Below are 15512 nucleotides of genomic sequence, written 5' to 3'. Positions count from 1 at the left end.
TAGGGGATCTTTAAACTGAGATGATTAACATAACATAAAACTGTACTATTAACAATATCCATCAGTAACACTTGAAGAAATAATCCTTTGAGGATGATCTATGGGCGGCACGGTGGCACAGTGGTTAGCACTGCTGCCTCACAGCGCCTGTAGACCCGGGTTCAATTCCCGACTCAGGCGACTGACTGTGTGGAGTTTGCACGTTCTCCCCGTGTCTGCGTGGGTTTCCTCCGGGTGCTCCGGTTTCCTCCCACAGTCACAAAGATGTGCGGGTCAGGTGAATTGGCCAAGCTAAATTGCCCGTAGTGTTAGGTAAGGGGTAAATGTAGGGGTATGGGTGGGTTGCGCTTCGGCGGGTCGGTGTGGACTTGTTGGGCCGAAGGGCCTGTTTCCACACTGTAAGTCTAATCTAATCTAATCTTTGAGACATTAATATTGTTTTGAGAGTAATTTAAAAGAAAATTTCCAGTAAAACTTAAGAGCCTTGCTGATATAATAGCATGTAGGAATGCGCACTGAAACAAGTTTTGAATTCAATGATCCAATGGGGTCAGAAATCCATGAATTCACTCACCCTCGAAACTGAGACCAATATGGATACTTGGGATTGTTAAACAAAGAAAATATGAACGAGCTGAAATCTATTCCACATGATGAGTAAAAAATAGGAACATAATAGGATGAAGTCAAATCTTAATGGGTCTCCCATTTTTTAAATGTAAAAATAAACAAATATCAATATTAATTCATAAAAACTCAATTACATAGCTCTTCCTGGTAAAAAAAAACGAGTGCCATAATGTTGTCAAGTCCAAAACATTACTGAGAGAATGCTCACTGTTTCAGACAATAGGTTATTTTAGAGAACGTGTTATTCAGTTACGTCAGAAGACAAAACCCACAAGATGCCTGACCCACTAACTGTTGTACCTCTGGATGAGTTTTGTACAATATATAATTAAAACTGTAAAGGGAAATCTTTAAAGTGGTGAATGACTCTGAACATATAATCTGGCTGACGATTCAAAGCCACTTAATTTAACCTCAAGTTCATTTTCTGCTAGAGATGGTAAGTGTAACAGTTTTGGTGAAGAGGAATCGTAGAACAGTTCTCCATATAATGGAGGTTTGCGCAGTCAAAATGAGAACTCTCAATTCCTGCCACCTGATGGAAATTCAATTGTATAGAAGGTAAAATCCAAGTGGTTCTCTCATTCCAAATAAATCAAAATAAATGCAAAGTTTTAAAACAAATTTCACAGAAACATATTTACAGCTTTACTAAATTCATACCGGTTATAAAGATTAAACTGATGGAATACTTTGAAAATGAGACCCTCGCTAAGTCTGATAAGCAGTTCCGGAACTGCACACAGTTGGCTAGGTAGCTAGGGGAAATATATTACAAAGTGATACATTAAAAAATATAAACCAGGCATGAAATTGTTCTTCAACTCTGAATTGCCTATTTTGTGCCAGAACCAAAGAACAATTTCACTCCTATACTTCGATATCAAATGTGAGTTATATGATTACTTTTTGCCAAAGTGATCAATGTTGGTTGTTCAAGGTTTATTTGTCATTTTGGTATTTGAAAGACTTTTGTCACTTAGTTATTACTACAAGGTTGCCAAATTGTTTGGTTGGACATAGATGTTCCGCTCTTTAAACAAATATTTCATACTGCATAAAATGACACAATATATCAGGCAGTGCACACAGCTTTATGTACAAGCACAGTACTCCTGAATAAATGTTACCTCAAGAGATTCATTCTCTGCTGATGAGATTTGCTCTAATCGAGTCTGGCACAACCTCTCTACCCAGTGCTGAACCTTTACAGACTCTTCCAGATCTTCACGTTCTGTTTCAGATACCTGAAGCAATGCATCAATAACTTAGCTCATTTAAAGAGTTTGATAAAGAGCTATAAATTGAGATTCTAGCCTGGTAAATATTACCAAAAAGAGAGAAGCAAGTCTCAGTAGATTACTTTCTTCAATTGTCTATTGAAAACAAAATCTTTTGTCATGAACATGTTCTACATTTTAAAAAAACATCAGCTAGTCAGTGGTCTACTTTCAATTTGGCTTTCTAATGTCACAACATCCAATATTTTCTAGCTCTTTTAATATTAAGTAATCTTCACTCCATTAATTTCTCCTCTACCCTTCTAACAATTCTGACATCCTGTGAGGGTGGTTTCAATGAGTGCTCGTACCTTCTAGTATTTCATCAAAGTGACACTATATACACAAACCTTGACATGGAGTGTCACAGACTCATTATGACAAAGGAAGAAGCCACACGTTCCTTTGATTCCATGAAAGGATTCTGTAGAGCAATCCTGTTAGTCCCATTTATCACCATGCCCTGTAAACCTTGATACTTGAAGTGCCCATCTAAATACTTCTGAAATCTTTTATAGTCACTAGTTCTCACTTTCCACAGGAGTTACTGGGCATGGTGATAAAGAACAGGAACCCTACTTTGGGGTTAACTACTTTGTCTATACTGTTGTATTGTTGAGATTAGCGAATACTTGTACCAACACAGACATGAGGACATCTTCCTGCTCTATCTGACTCATCCATTCTTTTCCAACATCAGGAAACCTCTCTGTAATTGAGACCAGTTAACATGCATGTGTCAAATAATATTTCTGGAGGAACATATTTTATCAACAGATATGGGTGTAAAGAAAAAAGAAGTACATTTCACTTTACAATTCTATAGTAGAGGCACACACAGTTTGACAGATATAACTGTGCTTCATACCTTGTAAAAATAAGCGTTCTATTTATGTCATGTACCAGCTTTTAAAACCATATTGTCAATGTAGATTGCTTGTTCTTGATTTGAAAACCTGGCGTAAGTGGTTAAGAACAATGGTTTTATAAACTGGCTTCATTGAAGGCCATCTTTACATTCAAATAAGGTTTAAGTACTATGAATTTGAGGTACATCAGAATAGGGGCTAATAGTAAATGCAGAGAAACCTTAAAATTAATATAGTTAATTTTTAACAGGGCATTATGTGGAGGCATAAAAGATAAATTAAGCAAGTTGGGTGGGTGAAGTTGATTTTCTCTCCCATTTAGATTAAAGTGAATAAATGTCACATGTAAATCAATTCCAGTTCAGTAATCTTCAATGAAGCCAGAAAAATTACTAATATCATTCTTTCAGTTTTGGGAATTTTTATGTTATTTAGGACTAATATATTGAAAACACTCAAGTAGGTTAAATGTAACTCATTTCTAGACATCTGGTTGCTTTCACAGAAAGAGAAACATTCTTGCAGCAATAAAATAAACTCCACGAAAAAATGTCCAAATAACTTGTGCGTTCTTCAACAATATGAAAGAAGTGTGCATTCCTCAATATACCTTCCAGTAACACTGAATTACACATTACTTAACAAGCACCTCCAAACAAATGCAGTGCAATTTTCAACCTTCCTCTCATTTAATCTTTAATATTATCAAATATCATACTTATTTGTCAATCTGTCAAAATACAAAACTATTTGAAAATCCACTGGATTTACTGAGATAATATCTGCAATAAAGCAAAGAACTGCAGATACTGATGATCTGAAACAAAAACTAATTGCTGGAGAGACTCAGCAGGTCTGACAGTATCAATGGAGAGAAAACAGTTAACATTTTGAGCTAGATCCAGAATCAAAATGTTAACTGTTCCAGACTTGAAACATTAACTCTGCTTCTCTCCATTGATACTGTCAAATCTGCTGAGCTTCTCTAGCAATTAGTTTTGGTTTTATACTTGGTAACGTTAGGTAATTAGTTTGATATCTATTTTATACTATTTAAAAACATCTTTGAATATATATAAGAATAGTTTTCATTAACTCTACATACCAGAGGATGATTTAAATTGTGAAATCACATAAGATATTACTTAGAAGTAATTGATGTGACCACCTGCAGGGCCAATATACCTCTTGGACCAGTCGATTTATTTTCAATTGTTTTTCTTTCTCCAGCATCTCCTCTTTTTCTTTTGCAAGTTTCTGTTCAAATTCCAGCTCCTTCTTATTCTTCCTCTGGTCAAATAATATTTCAGCTTTGGACCTCTTCCTCTCCTTCTCTTTCTTAGAAGTTTTAATATGGAGATATGTTCATGAAGAAACTCAAAATTACAACCACTGCAAACTACTCAAAAACTAGACCCACCACTGCCACAGCAATAGAAATATAATAGAATAGACAGACATTGAGATGACAAAATCTTCATTCCTCAACACATACGAAATTCAAAACATGCATGTACAATATAGATATATTGAAAATAAGCAATCATTAAGGAATTATATATTTAATTTCCCTGCCATCCTTTTGTGATTCCTTCCTTCCGTGTCAATTGAGAGAAAATTAAGGCTATAAGAAATGAAGGACAGTCATGCTCCTCAATGTCAGTGTTCAGCTTGTAGCTACCTTATTCGTTACATTGTGTTTCACTGCGGGCACAACATGGGTGAGGTCAATCACATCAGTTAGTATTTTAACTCTCCTCAGCTTGATGAGTGACTGGTGGTTTATGTAAGAAGTGGAACAAGGGACAATTAAAAGAGGAAAAAGCAACTGAAAATGGCACAGGCTCACTGACCATTTATATTTTTTATTTGTTCTATTGAGAGTTTATTTAAAATCATGTCTTTCAGTGCCATTTCACCATGCACCCATCTGCCAATGATTTGCTTCATTTCATTTTTGTTCTCAATATATAAAATGCATTAAATATTTCAATAATATCATGCTGAACCAATACTGAAATGGTACAGCATTTTCCTACCTCAATGCCATATGTGTAGAATAAATGGTGGTGTAGTGGTTATGTCATAGGCCCTATAATCTACAGACTCATAATAATGCTCTGAGTACACAGTTTGATATCCTACCATGGCAGCTGGTGAAATTTAAATTCAATTCATAAATCTGGAATACAAAATTAGTCTTTCTAATGGAGACAATGACCATTGATTGCTGTTAAAAATCCATCTGGTTCACTCATGTTCCTTAGGAAAAGAAGTCGGTTGGTCTATAATATGGACTTATGAAAAATGTGTTCACTCTTAACTGCCCTCTGAATTGAGCTGGCAAACCACTCAGTTCAAGGGCAATTACGGATGGACAACAAACATTGCAAATGGCTAGTGACACCCATTAAAGAATAAATAAATCCAAGTTTGTTCAATATCTGATAAGCACTTGTGGCTTATTATACACATGACTGCTGACTGTTTAATTTTGTAACATTTCCTACAATCACTTGAAGCATAAACAAATATCAGAAATACATCAATGATTAATCTGCTTTTTAGTTACATACTATAGCTACGGTTTTCAATTTATGTATTTTTTAAAACTGACAGCAGAGGTCACCAACAACACAATTTTAAAAATTGATTATGCATAGTAGGTAATTGGGCATTATTGTACTCTGGTATTAAAATGGATACTTCAAACATGAATTGCAAGTCTGAAAGTGCCTGAAAATACCAGGCAAATTCAAATCCCAGCAAAATTTTAATGTTAGTGGAAAGTATACAATGAAAAGCATAATGTGGTTAGCAATAAACAGAAAAAGCTATATTAATGGAAAGGATTTTCTAAGTTGTTTCTTATTAATTCTGTCTCTTTCAACAGTCTTAGAAATTCCCATCATTTCAATGCTTCGTAATTTAGAAAACAGATAACTCTGTCATGTCTTCCAGAGGACTCTCTTAATAAATGTAATGTAGGGATGGATTACATATACAGGAGCCAGGTAAAATTTTATATGTCTTTCGAGCACAGCATCATCTACATTGTCCCAACAGCTTGAGCTGTAAGAAAGCCAAACATTCGGGTCCCACACTAAAAAAGATTGTGCTGCTCATGCCATCACTACACAACAGCCTTGTAACAACCTCTGCTCTCACATTTAGCTGCTAGTAGCTTTCTGTTTGCTACCTCCAAGTATCCCCAGTCCACCAGCTGCTGCTTTCCACACAGGATAGGGAAGCCACTGCCTGCTGACATCCAAGCACAGTTCAGTGCTTAAAATTGCCAAGATTTTCAATGACAACTTTCACAAAGGATTCTCTCAACCATTTCTGTCTTTCTGCTAGGAATTTCAAATGACCCTTTGTTTTTTTCTTCCACTAGGATGTAGAATTTACTAAAATTAAGACAGTGATATAAAAGTTTGTATGCAGATGCAGAGCAGGAAAGTATTAATTTAATTCTTCTTTATGTGCTGAATTAGCTGACATTGATTGAGAAGAATATTGAGACGCTAAGGTGTGCTACTTCTGCAATGAATTCACTTCTGATCACTATCTTTTACTAACTACATAAAATATGCTTATGTGTACCTTGTTGGACAGGACATTGCAAGTTGTGATGCCTGCTACAGCTGAATAACATGTTTACATTCACATTCTAAGCTCACTAATGAAGAATAGGTGTGCGCCTGTGGAGCGGTTAACACCCAATGTCAGCTTTCAGATTCTGAATCAGTGCCTTTTTAATGGTGGCAAGCTGTGTTTTATGTATCACTTGAAGTAGTGAGTCCTCAAGTTTGCGATATATTCAACTACCAGGATTGTGAACAGGTTACTGTTCATAGTTTTATTTATTTGTAAGTGAGATACATCATTCAAATATTTTGATTACCATGTACCATTAATTCACAAGCTAACTTCTCTGGACAGTCATTATGACACAACAAAGTGATGACATGTATTTTCATGAACTACTTGAAATTGAAACAGCACTGTCAGAAAAAAAAATTAGAATTCAGATAAAATTAAAGTGAATCCACACAGAAACAAACAAACAAGCAAACAAAAGCAGCTTGGCACACTATTAAAACTCTCTACCTTTCGGGTAGTGGGATATTTGCCATCGTACCGATAAAACCAACCAATTGCTAAGAGTAAAAGAGAAAAGTAATGATGTTAATTAACGTCGCATGAATTATTCAACATAGAATTCAGTCTGTGCTGTGTCGGCACACATGCACAATCCTGTGATTGCCATAACTTCATTACTGGGGAAAAAAAATTATGTTGTGTGGAATGCTGAACCATCTTTACCAAACTGTACCATACTTTGCAAGCTGTTGTCCTCTCATTCTGATCATTTCTGAAGTTCATAAAGTCAAGCCTTTGAGATGAGTGCTCTAGTCCTGAGTACGCCAGACCTCACATCACATTTCAATATCACTTGTTTCTGCTGACATCTACAAGATAGTCACCAATGAAGCATGGAAAATAACGCCATGCTTGAGAAGCTCAATTAAAACATCTCTGATTTTGTCCTAAGTAAGTGACAGCTACATTATATGAAGATCTGACTGTATTCGAAAGCATAGAATTCAGATGTAAAGTTTTGATAACTAGAAGATACAGTATTTTATGCTTTTAGACTTCTGCATGAAAATATTCCCTTGCTTTCAAACAAAATTAGTTGTTGCACTTTTCATATGTGAGTTTTAAATCATCTTGGAAGCAGGAGAAAGAGGTTCTAAACTTTTGCAGATCCTGTGGCACACCATATCCCAGTTTTAGGAAGCATTTTTTTGATTGGCAGGTGAAATTTAAATACAGCACATATACTCAGCCCCAAAGCTTTAATACTGGCTACCCAAACCTGCTCCTTTTTCAGCTCCATTCTTGGTTCAGCCACTTGATCCATTGCTAGCTGAAGATCATCAGTCTTTTGGTCTTCTGGGAAAGAAGAATAATGGAAGGAGAGAACAAGATTTGTTTACAAAACTTATGATGCTGGAACAATGAATGTTATGCTGCATTTTCTGAATGAAAATAACTTAGGAATTGGTTCGGTGTCAGACAGTATCAATGCACAGTCAGATGTTGCCCCTCACTTCTAAGAGAGCATTTTTTTTAATTAGTAGAAAGAGAGAGAAAAAAAAGTAACACTTCTAAATTTAAAATATTGACATTTCTAAATGGGTTTCTTGTAAATGCAGTCTATTTTAGAGACTATCACAGCATTACCTTTGATGAAAGCCAGAGGCTTTACCCAAACTATCTTCCTCCACAAATTGACCTTAGAAAATTTTTATCCAGTAGTTCCATGTACAGTTATAAAAAACAAACTGAGCAGGGATTTTGCACTGATCCTTCTTAATGTGTTAGTGTCAAAAAAGCATGGAAGAAATGATTGATTTTCAGTAAAAGGATTATCCCACCATCTATATTGCAAGTGACATGATTTTATTGCAATAGAGCTGTTGGCATATATTTTTCCTTTCCTACTGGAAGTTGTGTTCTACAATTGGTGACTGTACACAGCTCCATAATTGAAATCAGGGCATTGCACTGTAGGGAATCACAGTTGCAGATTTCTGAAGATGTCACAGTATTCTAGAGTACAGACATCAAATGTTTTCTGGGATTTTGGGTTGCGCAAAAGAACATCTGAACAATACATGACTATATGATGTTGGCAAAGAAATATTTATAAGTGAGGCAGATCAATTATTGTAAATGAGTCATAATACTTCTCTGTGCATTGGCTTTAACAAAATCAAAAAATGTTTCAAGATGCTTGACATAGAGACACAAGTACCTGGTCAAATTAGTTAGTACCTTCAGGTTAAGTAGCCATGGCGTAAATAACTGGATTATAAGGAAATCAAAGTCGTACTTCTAAAGCAACACTCATTTATTTTGTCACTCTGACAGAAAATACTCAATGTTTCTGCCATTTAAGGATTACTTTTAACATTATCCAAAGCGAGTGCTCCTCCTTTTTGCTAAGGGTTCCAAAAAAAAGTACTTTCAACTTTACCTCACCCAGCAGCAGCGCCTGAAGTGACTTAGGTTCAGTGTTTGGCAAAGTGACTGTCACCATCGCCCTCAATTTTACACTACTGGGTTCTTCAAAGTTCCAGGTGGGAGTAGGGGACATTGGCAATATTTAACAGGGTGTCCTCATAGCATCAGTCAAGAAATCATGTTTATCTACTCAAGGCACAAGCAGTTCATTGTCCTTTGCTAAGGAGAACAAGTAGGATGAGAGAACACAAGGTTTTCTGTTTGATAGCAGAGTTCCTCCTGCTTTAGAGCATCACTGATTGCATGTGATTTATGGGAATCTCATGTCAATATACTAGGAGAATCACAACGGCTCCTATTTCAAAAAATATTCTGTTTGCATGAGATCCTGCCAAGACTATGCTTTTGGTGAATGTCCATCATCATGCCAGCAGCCAGAATGTATTCATCCTGCGCTGGTTGGCTCTACCTACATATTTGAAGATAGAGACTCCCCCATGATCAGTCCACCATGTCAGCAAAGTGAACCCACAGTGAGAGCCATGGAGCCCCTTGAAACATTGTTAGTATGCAATCAGCCTTCACGCACGGTGCATCTGGTACCCTTACTGTTTGGGCAAGCTTCTCAATGTTTTTAATCCATTGCTTCCATTGATGTGAATGCCAATTCAGGAGTAAAGGATAAAGATTAACAGGAGGAGGAACTAAAGGAAGCAGGAAGGAGTCGGGTGGACACAGTGATGAAATGAACTGAGAGAGAGTGGATTGTCAAACTTGAGTCAGACAGCAAGTATCAATATTTAACGGAGGAAAACCAGAGAAAAATTGAACTGGAAAAATATTTTAATAAAAATCACTAGAATGGACTCTCAACTTTTCACGGGTCTATCCGAACCTTCTCAATGAAGTAAGCAAGATAAAGCATTTTAAATAGTACAGTTTTATGAAGAGAAATGATACTGCATTGTGACAAAGGCACAAGGCTTTGGAGTGTCTCCTAGCAGAAATTAATGACAGGTTTATTGCATTTCAGTGGTGTCCAGTCAAAGACACACAAATGATTGGACAAAGTTTGGTTTGTATTAGGAATGTAGATGGGACTCCAACGAATTTTAATATGCCAGCCAGTCAAACAGTCCGTGAAAATGTTGGTGATGAAGCCAATTAGCCATGAAAAATGTTGATATGGAAGAATCATAATCATCCGAATATTGGATTATCTGGCAAGATCGCAAGGTCCCGATGCTTGGCTAAACTATGTTATCTGACATTTGATTATCTGGAATTCGATTAACTGAACGAAATACTCCATGCCAGTGTCCTTCGGATAATCGACATTCCTCTGTACACAGTAGTGCTATTGTGTTTGTCCAACTGGAAAAAAACTTAGGATAATGTTGATAATAAAAAGAGAAAAATCCTCCAAAAAGCAGCAATGTCTGAGAAGCATTGTCCATTCTCACAGTAATATATGGTGAATGTCGCTTGAGCAAAGTTTGGAGTTTCCAACCAGGCAGATTTCATTAAAGAAAAAGTCTTCTCAGCTGGGACTTATTCAGATCACACTTTGTCAATTACATTACTGATGTCAAGCTGTAAAACACCAGAATTGTAATGAAGCCTGGTCTAACCAGTCTTATTCAACAATTGATATTTCGCAAAACAAGATCTTCCAGGATAACATGACAAAGAAAAAGCAGAATGTCTGGATGACTGAAGAAGAGAAAACAGTCACCAACAGAGGCAGCCTATAAGCTCTGATGTTAGTAACCCTGTGTGGAATGGGTTGTAATCAGTAGTGATTGTCCTCAGATCATTCAAGGAATGTGGAATATTCAATACATTTGGTGGCAAGAGAATAATTATTTGTGGAAGGATATGGCTGATGATGACGTGATTGTTGGTGATACTGATAATGGCATCCAAGAAGCAGATTAGGACATGAAATTTAGTTTTGAAGACAAGGAGCTTTGTGGTGTCATGGATGTTCATAGTCATTTAATATATGCTCTGCTGCTAATTAGTTTTCTTTTCTGTACTGCAAGAAAACAACAGAAATTACTTATTTGTAAATAAAAAATTCAATAATAAATTTATTTTTGGCTTCTTTGGCACTACTCTTTGGGGTGGAATAGGTAGATTTCAATTTCTTCAAAACACAACTTGTGTTAAAGTTAACACCCTACATTTTCACCAGCAAGCTGGTCTTAGGAACACAATTATTACTTGCGTATATGTACTTGCGTATATGTAGAACTTAGAACAGAGAACAAGACAGTGCAGTACAGGCCCTTTGGCTCTCGATGTTGTACCAACCTGTGAACTAATCTAAATCCATCCCCCTACACTATCCCATCATCATCCATGTGCTTATCCAAGGATTGTTTAAATGCTGAAAATGTGTTGCTGAAAAAGCGCATCAGGTCAGGCAGCATCCAAGGAACAGGAAATTCGACGTTTCGGGCATAAGCCCGTCATCAGGAATCAGGATTCCTGATGAAGGGCTTATGCCCGAAACGTCGAATTTCCTGTTCCTTGGATGCTGCCTGACCTGCTGCGCTTTTCCAGCAACACATTTTCAGCTCTGATCTCCAACATCTGCAGACCTCACTTTTTACTCGATTGTTTAAATGCCCCTAATGTGGCTGAGTTAACTATATTGGCAGGCAGGGCATTCCACACCCTTGCCACTCTGAGTAAAGAACATTTGTCTGACATCTGCCTTTCATCTTTTTCCCCCTTAATTTGTAACTATGCCCCCTCCTATAAGCTGATGTCATCATCCTAGGAAAAAGACTTTCACTGTCTACCTAATCTAATTCTTTGATCATCTTGTATATCTCTATCAAATCCACTCTTAGCCTTTTTCTTTCCAATGAGAACCGACTCAAATCTCTCAGCCTTTCCTCATAAGACCTTCCCTCCAGACCAGGCAACATCCTGGTAAATCTACTCTGCACCTTTTCCAATGCTTCCACATCCTGTAATGATGTGACCAGAACCGTGTACAATATTCCAAATCCAACTGCACTAGTGTTTTGTAAAGTTGCAGCATGACATTACAGCTCTGGAACTCAATCCCTCTACCAATAAAACCTAACACACCATATGCCTTCTTAACAGCATTATCAACCTAGGTGGCAGCTTTCAGGGATCTATGTATATGGACTTCAAGATCCCTCTACACATCCACACTACCAAGAATCTTTTCATTGACCCAGTATTCTGCCTACATGTTATCGTTCCCAAAGTGAATCACCTCACATTTATCCTCATTGAACTCCATTTGCCACCTCTCAGCCCAATTCTGCAGTTTATCCAAGACCCCCTGTAACCTGCAACATTCTTCCATACTGTCCACTACTCCACCAACTTTACTGTCATAAGTACTAATATGTCATTAGTACTTCCTAGAATTCCTAGTCTTCAAGAGTTTTCTTATATGGGACATCATTCTTAAAATTATTTATACTCTGCAGTCCCCTCCCCAGTCTAGACTATAGACGAGATGTCATTGACCCCTTAGAGGTAAAACTTACTTTTATTCTCTCTGGATTGTGGCAGCCTCAGTCCTTTGTTCCAATTACTTATCTAATAATTTCACATTAATCTGCTGGTTACTTTCTTTTGCAATATGGGACTGATGACCCTGTAGATTCTCTCACTAGCTTCAAACTATCCAAACTTCCTGAGTGTGATCCTCCCAAGATTCAGAATTAGATGAAATCTCATTCATCTTTCACGCAGTCAATTTTAGTGTTTTATTGTGCTTATAGTGCAGGCCTGCCTAAGGGCTATTTATTTTGGATAACTTCACTTAGTGGGCTTCATTTCAAACTAATCAAGGTCTATGCTGCATCTAAAAACCTACCCTATTACCCAGATAAATCAAAATCAAAGATCCTTTCTAAGCTCCACTCATCTCCAAGATGATGTTGCCTCAAATGGACCTTTAATTGTCCCTTATTTACAATTCTTTTTTGTTTGACAAAGTAAACACGTTTTATAGCTTTGAAGAGTTTACTGCATACTTTTGAATTAATTTTGTTCTAAGTCCCAAAACTGGACTATACTATTGCTTCCAACAGGAATGGCATGATTAAGTCACTAATGGTGTTCCCCACAATCTGAATAATCTCACTTTGTAACTTCTTATTACCTGTTCAAAGATGGCTATGACTATCCAATGGTAATGTTGATTTTCAATCTTTACTCTGTCACTGTTAGGTCTACGTTGAGTAGAGGACCAATAGCCAACCTGATAAGATCACCAGATCATGAGGCATACACCTCTAAGCACAGGAGCACTAGGTAATCACTGGACAACATATTCCAGACAGGAGCTGAATATTTTCCAGCTTTGCTGATTCAGTCATACCAGAGCATCTCATGGCAGGACAAGTTCATCACAGAGTATTGGAAGAGGCTAATTCCATCACCGTACACTCACTGCTAAGCCAATGATATCTGGACTCATTTAACCATCTCTATTAGATGAAATGATGCTGTATGTTCAAAGATGGTTTGTACCAAGAACTATCACTAGGTAATAGCCTGCTGGCATCCATGTCTCTGCTAAAAGGAATCATGCAAGCTAGCTATCAAATTGGTGTGGATATTGACACGGATAACTGGGAGATAGTCATCAAGCTATAGTTGTGACCTTTGTTGGATAACAGTTTGGAGGCACATTGGAAGAGATGAGTAGAAACAAAACGTTTGGGTGACCATGAAGAAAGCTCAGAGAAGCATAGGACCATGAATCTCCCATGTCCTCAATCCACAAACTTCCTCGACAGAAACAAATACCAGAGTCTTCAATGCCAGAGTGGCACTCCTGAGCCCCAACAGGCCATGTTTAACACACCAACACTGCACAACCACCATCTCAGGAGATGAAAGAATGATGATAATGTTGTGCCACTTACACACTCAGAATAGGAATAGTATAGTACTGCCATTCCATGACCCTGAAGAACTGGATTGAAATTGTGCCAATATATTTTCAATAGCAGCATCATTGTCAGCAGAAGGTTTACAATATAAACATAGGAAGTTATAATGGCAAAACTTGATACTAAGGTGTAATATAAATGTACAAAAACTAAAGTGTTGTTTGGCAACTGCATGGGAGAATTTTAAATGTATATAAATTATGAGGATTAATATTTCAATATGCATGGTAGCAAACAATTATTATTAAATAATTCTTAAATAATCCCAGAAGAAATTATTTAAAAGTAAAAATATTGCATATATTCTGTTTTAAGATTCACAATATTTGTTAAACAGTATTTAACTGTATGTACCCATATAGTTCACAAGCTTTGCAAACCTTACAATCTTAATGTTGAACTGTGGCAATTGAACCTTTTCCTAATTCAGTCTCAACTAACCACAATTGTGGCATGACAAGTCAGTTTTTGTCACAAACTACAATTTCCCAAATGTTTTATACATTTTTTTTCTTTTGCTGGACTAGTTAAGAGTCAACCATGTTTATGTGAAATTAGAGTTTAATAAGCCATATGAGTAGGGACTGAAGTTTTCCTTTCCCTTAGGACATTAGTGACCCATAATGTTTTTATCACAATCCATCCTTGATTTTACTCTTTACAGCTTTTTTCCTTTTGATTGAGTTTAAACCACAGTTTTTAAAACCAATCTTTAGACCAAGTCAGCCAGATTGCTAGTCCATTACTCCAATGATAACCTTTACCTGTCCCAGAGAACTTTGTCATTCTTTTATTTGAAATCACAACTTTTTTTTTGGAGGTATGTTGTTTCACCCAATTTTCCTCCTCTGTAGGCCAGTGCTAAGGTAATGGGTTTGTATACAAATAACACTTTAAATCTTGGCAATTTAAGATTCAACATTAATTATACATTTGAATCTTATTGTATCATTCAGTGGAATCATGAGTTCGTCTTCCACATCTGCCAAGCACACAATTTGCATCTTCAACCTTGCCTAATGGCACCATCGAGAGCACAGGCCAAAAACCAAAGCACAAGAATGTTCACAGTTTGATATTAATCTGGCATCCATACAGATATGAGGATGGCTGGTATGGAAGATAAGAATTTCACACTATTGACAGGACAGCACATTTTCCTATTGAAGAAGTGCTGAAAGGATTCCATATTGCATTTGATTTATGTCTTTTCCAGACCTGAGGAAGCTTGACATTGGCAAAAAGCAGAAAACCTTTCATTCTTTACCACATCAATCATCACTGTAAGCATGAAGGAAATGTTTAAATCCAATAAAATATAAATCAGTGTTGCAGTTAATGGAGGTTAAATTTATAGCCTTTTTCATCCATTGTAGCCCATAGCCCTCACTTGAATAATATGATGAAATATTGATGAGCATTGCATTTCAGTTCTAATCTGGAATGCAATTTGTAACATCCTGAGCACCTTCAACATTGTGACATTTTCTCACAAAGGAAAAATTTCAATAAAATCAAAATGGCAGTGTGTATTACCCTTCACTGCTCATATTGACAAAGAACAGAAAGCATTACATATGAATACCAAAACTAATGACTAGTTTTACTGCTTTTAACTACAATACAAATCAAACGCTTTGTTTCATTATACTGCTGTAATAGAAGGCAGGTGTTGCTAATACCTCTTTTACTGGTTGGATTTAAAGGCTCTTTGTTTTTTTTTAATGCTGGCCAGCATTTATTGC

The 15512-nt window shown here is 36.7% G+C and overlaps 1 protein-coding gene across 1 annotated transcript in view; it reads right to left on the bottom strand.

Annotated features, from left to right (window-relative positions):
* ush1c (Usher syndrome 1C) overlaps window positions 1-15512 on the bottom strand; it is a 218925-nt gene that overhangs the window by 93765 nt on the left and 109648 nt on the right. The window contains exons 15-17 of the mRNA XM_060838636.1: window positions 6890-6939; window positions 3965-4117; window positions 1761-1877 (exon numbers count right to left, since the gene is read on the bottom strand). Coding sequence (XP_060694619.1) covers window positions 1761-1877; window positions 3965-4117; window positions 6890-6939 — 320 coding nt within the window. The remainder of the gene's footprint in view (window positions 1-1760; window positions 1878-3964; window positions 4118-6889; window positions 6940-15512) is intronic.

Source organism: Hemiscyllium ocellatum, chromosome 18, assembly GCF_020745735.1.
Source record: "Hemiscyllium ocellatum isolate sHemOce1 chromosome 18, sHemOce1.pat.X.cur, whole genome shotgun sequence".
Classification (NCBI taxonomy): Eukaryota; Metazoa; Chordata; class Chondrichthyes; order Orectolobiformes; family Hemiscylliidae; genus Hemiscyllium; species Hemiscyllium ocellatum.
The sequence above is the reverse complement of the archived record's forward strand: the minus strand, read 5'-3'. Positions and strand labels throughout refer to the sequence as shown.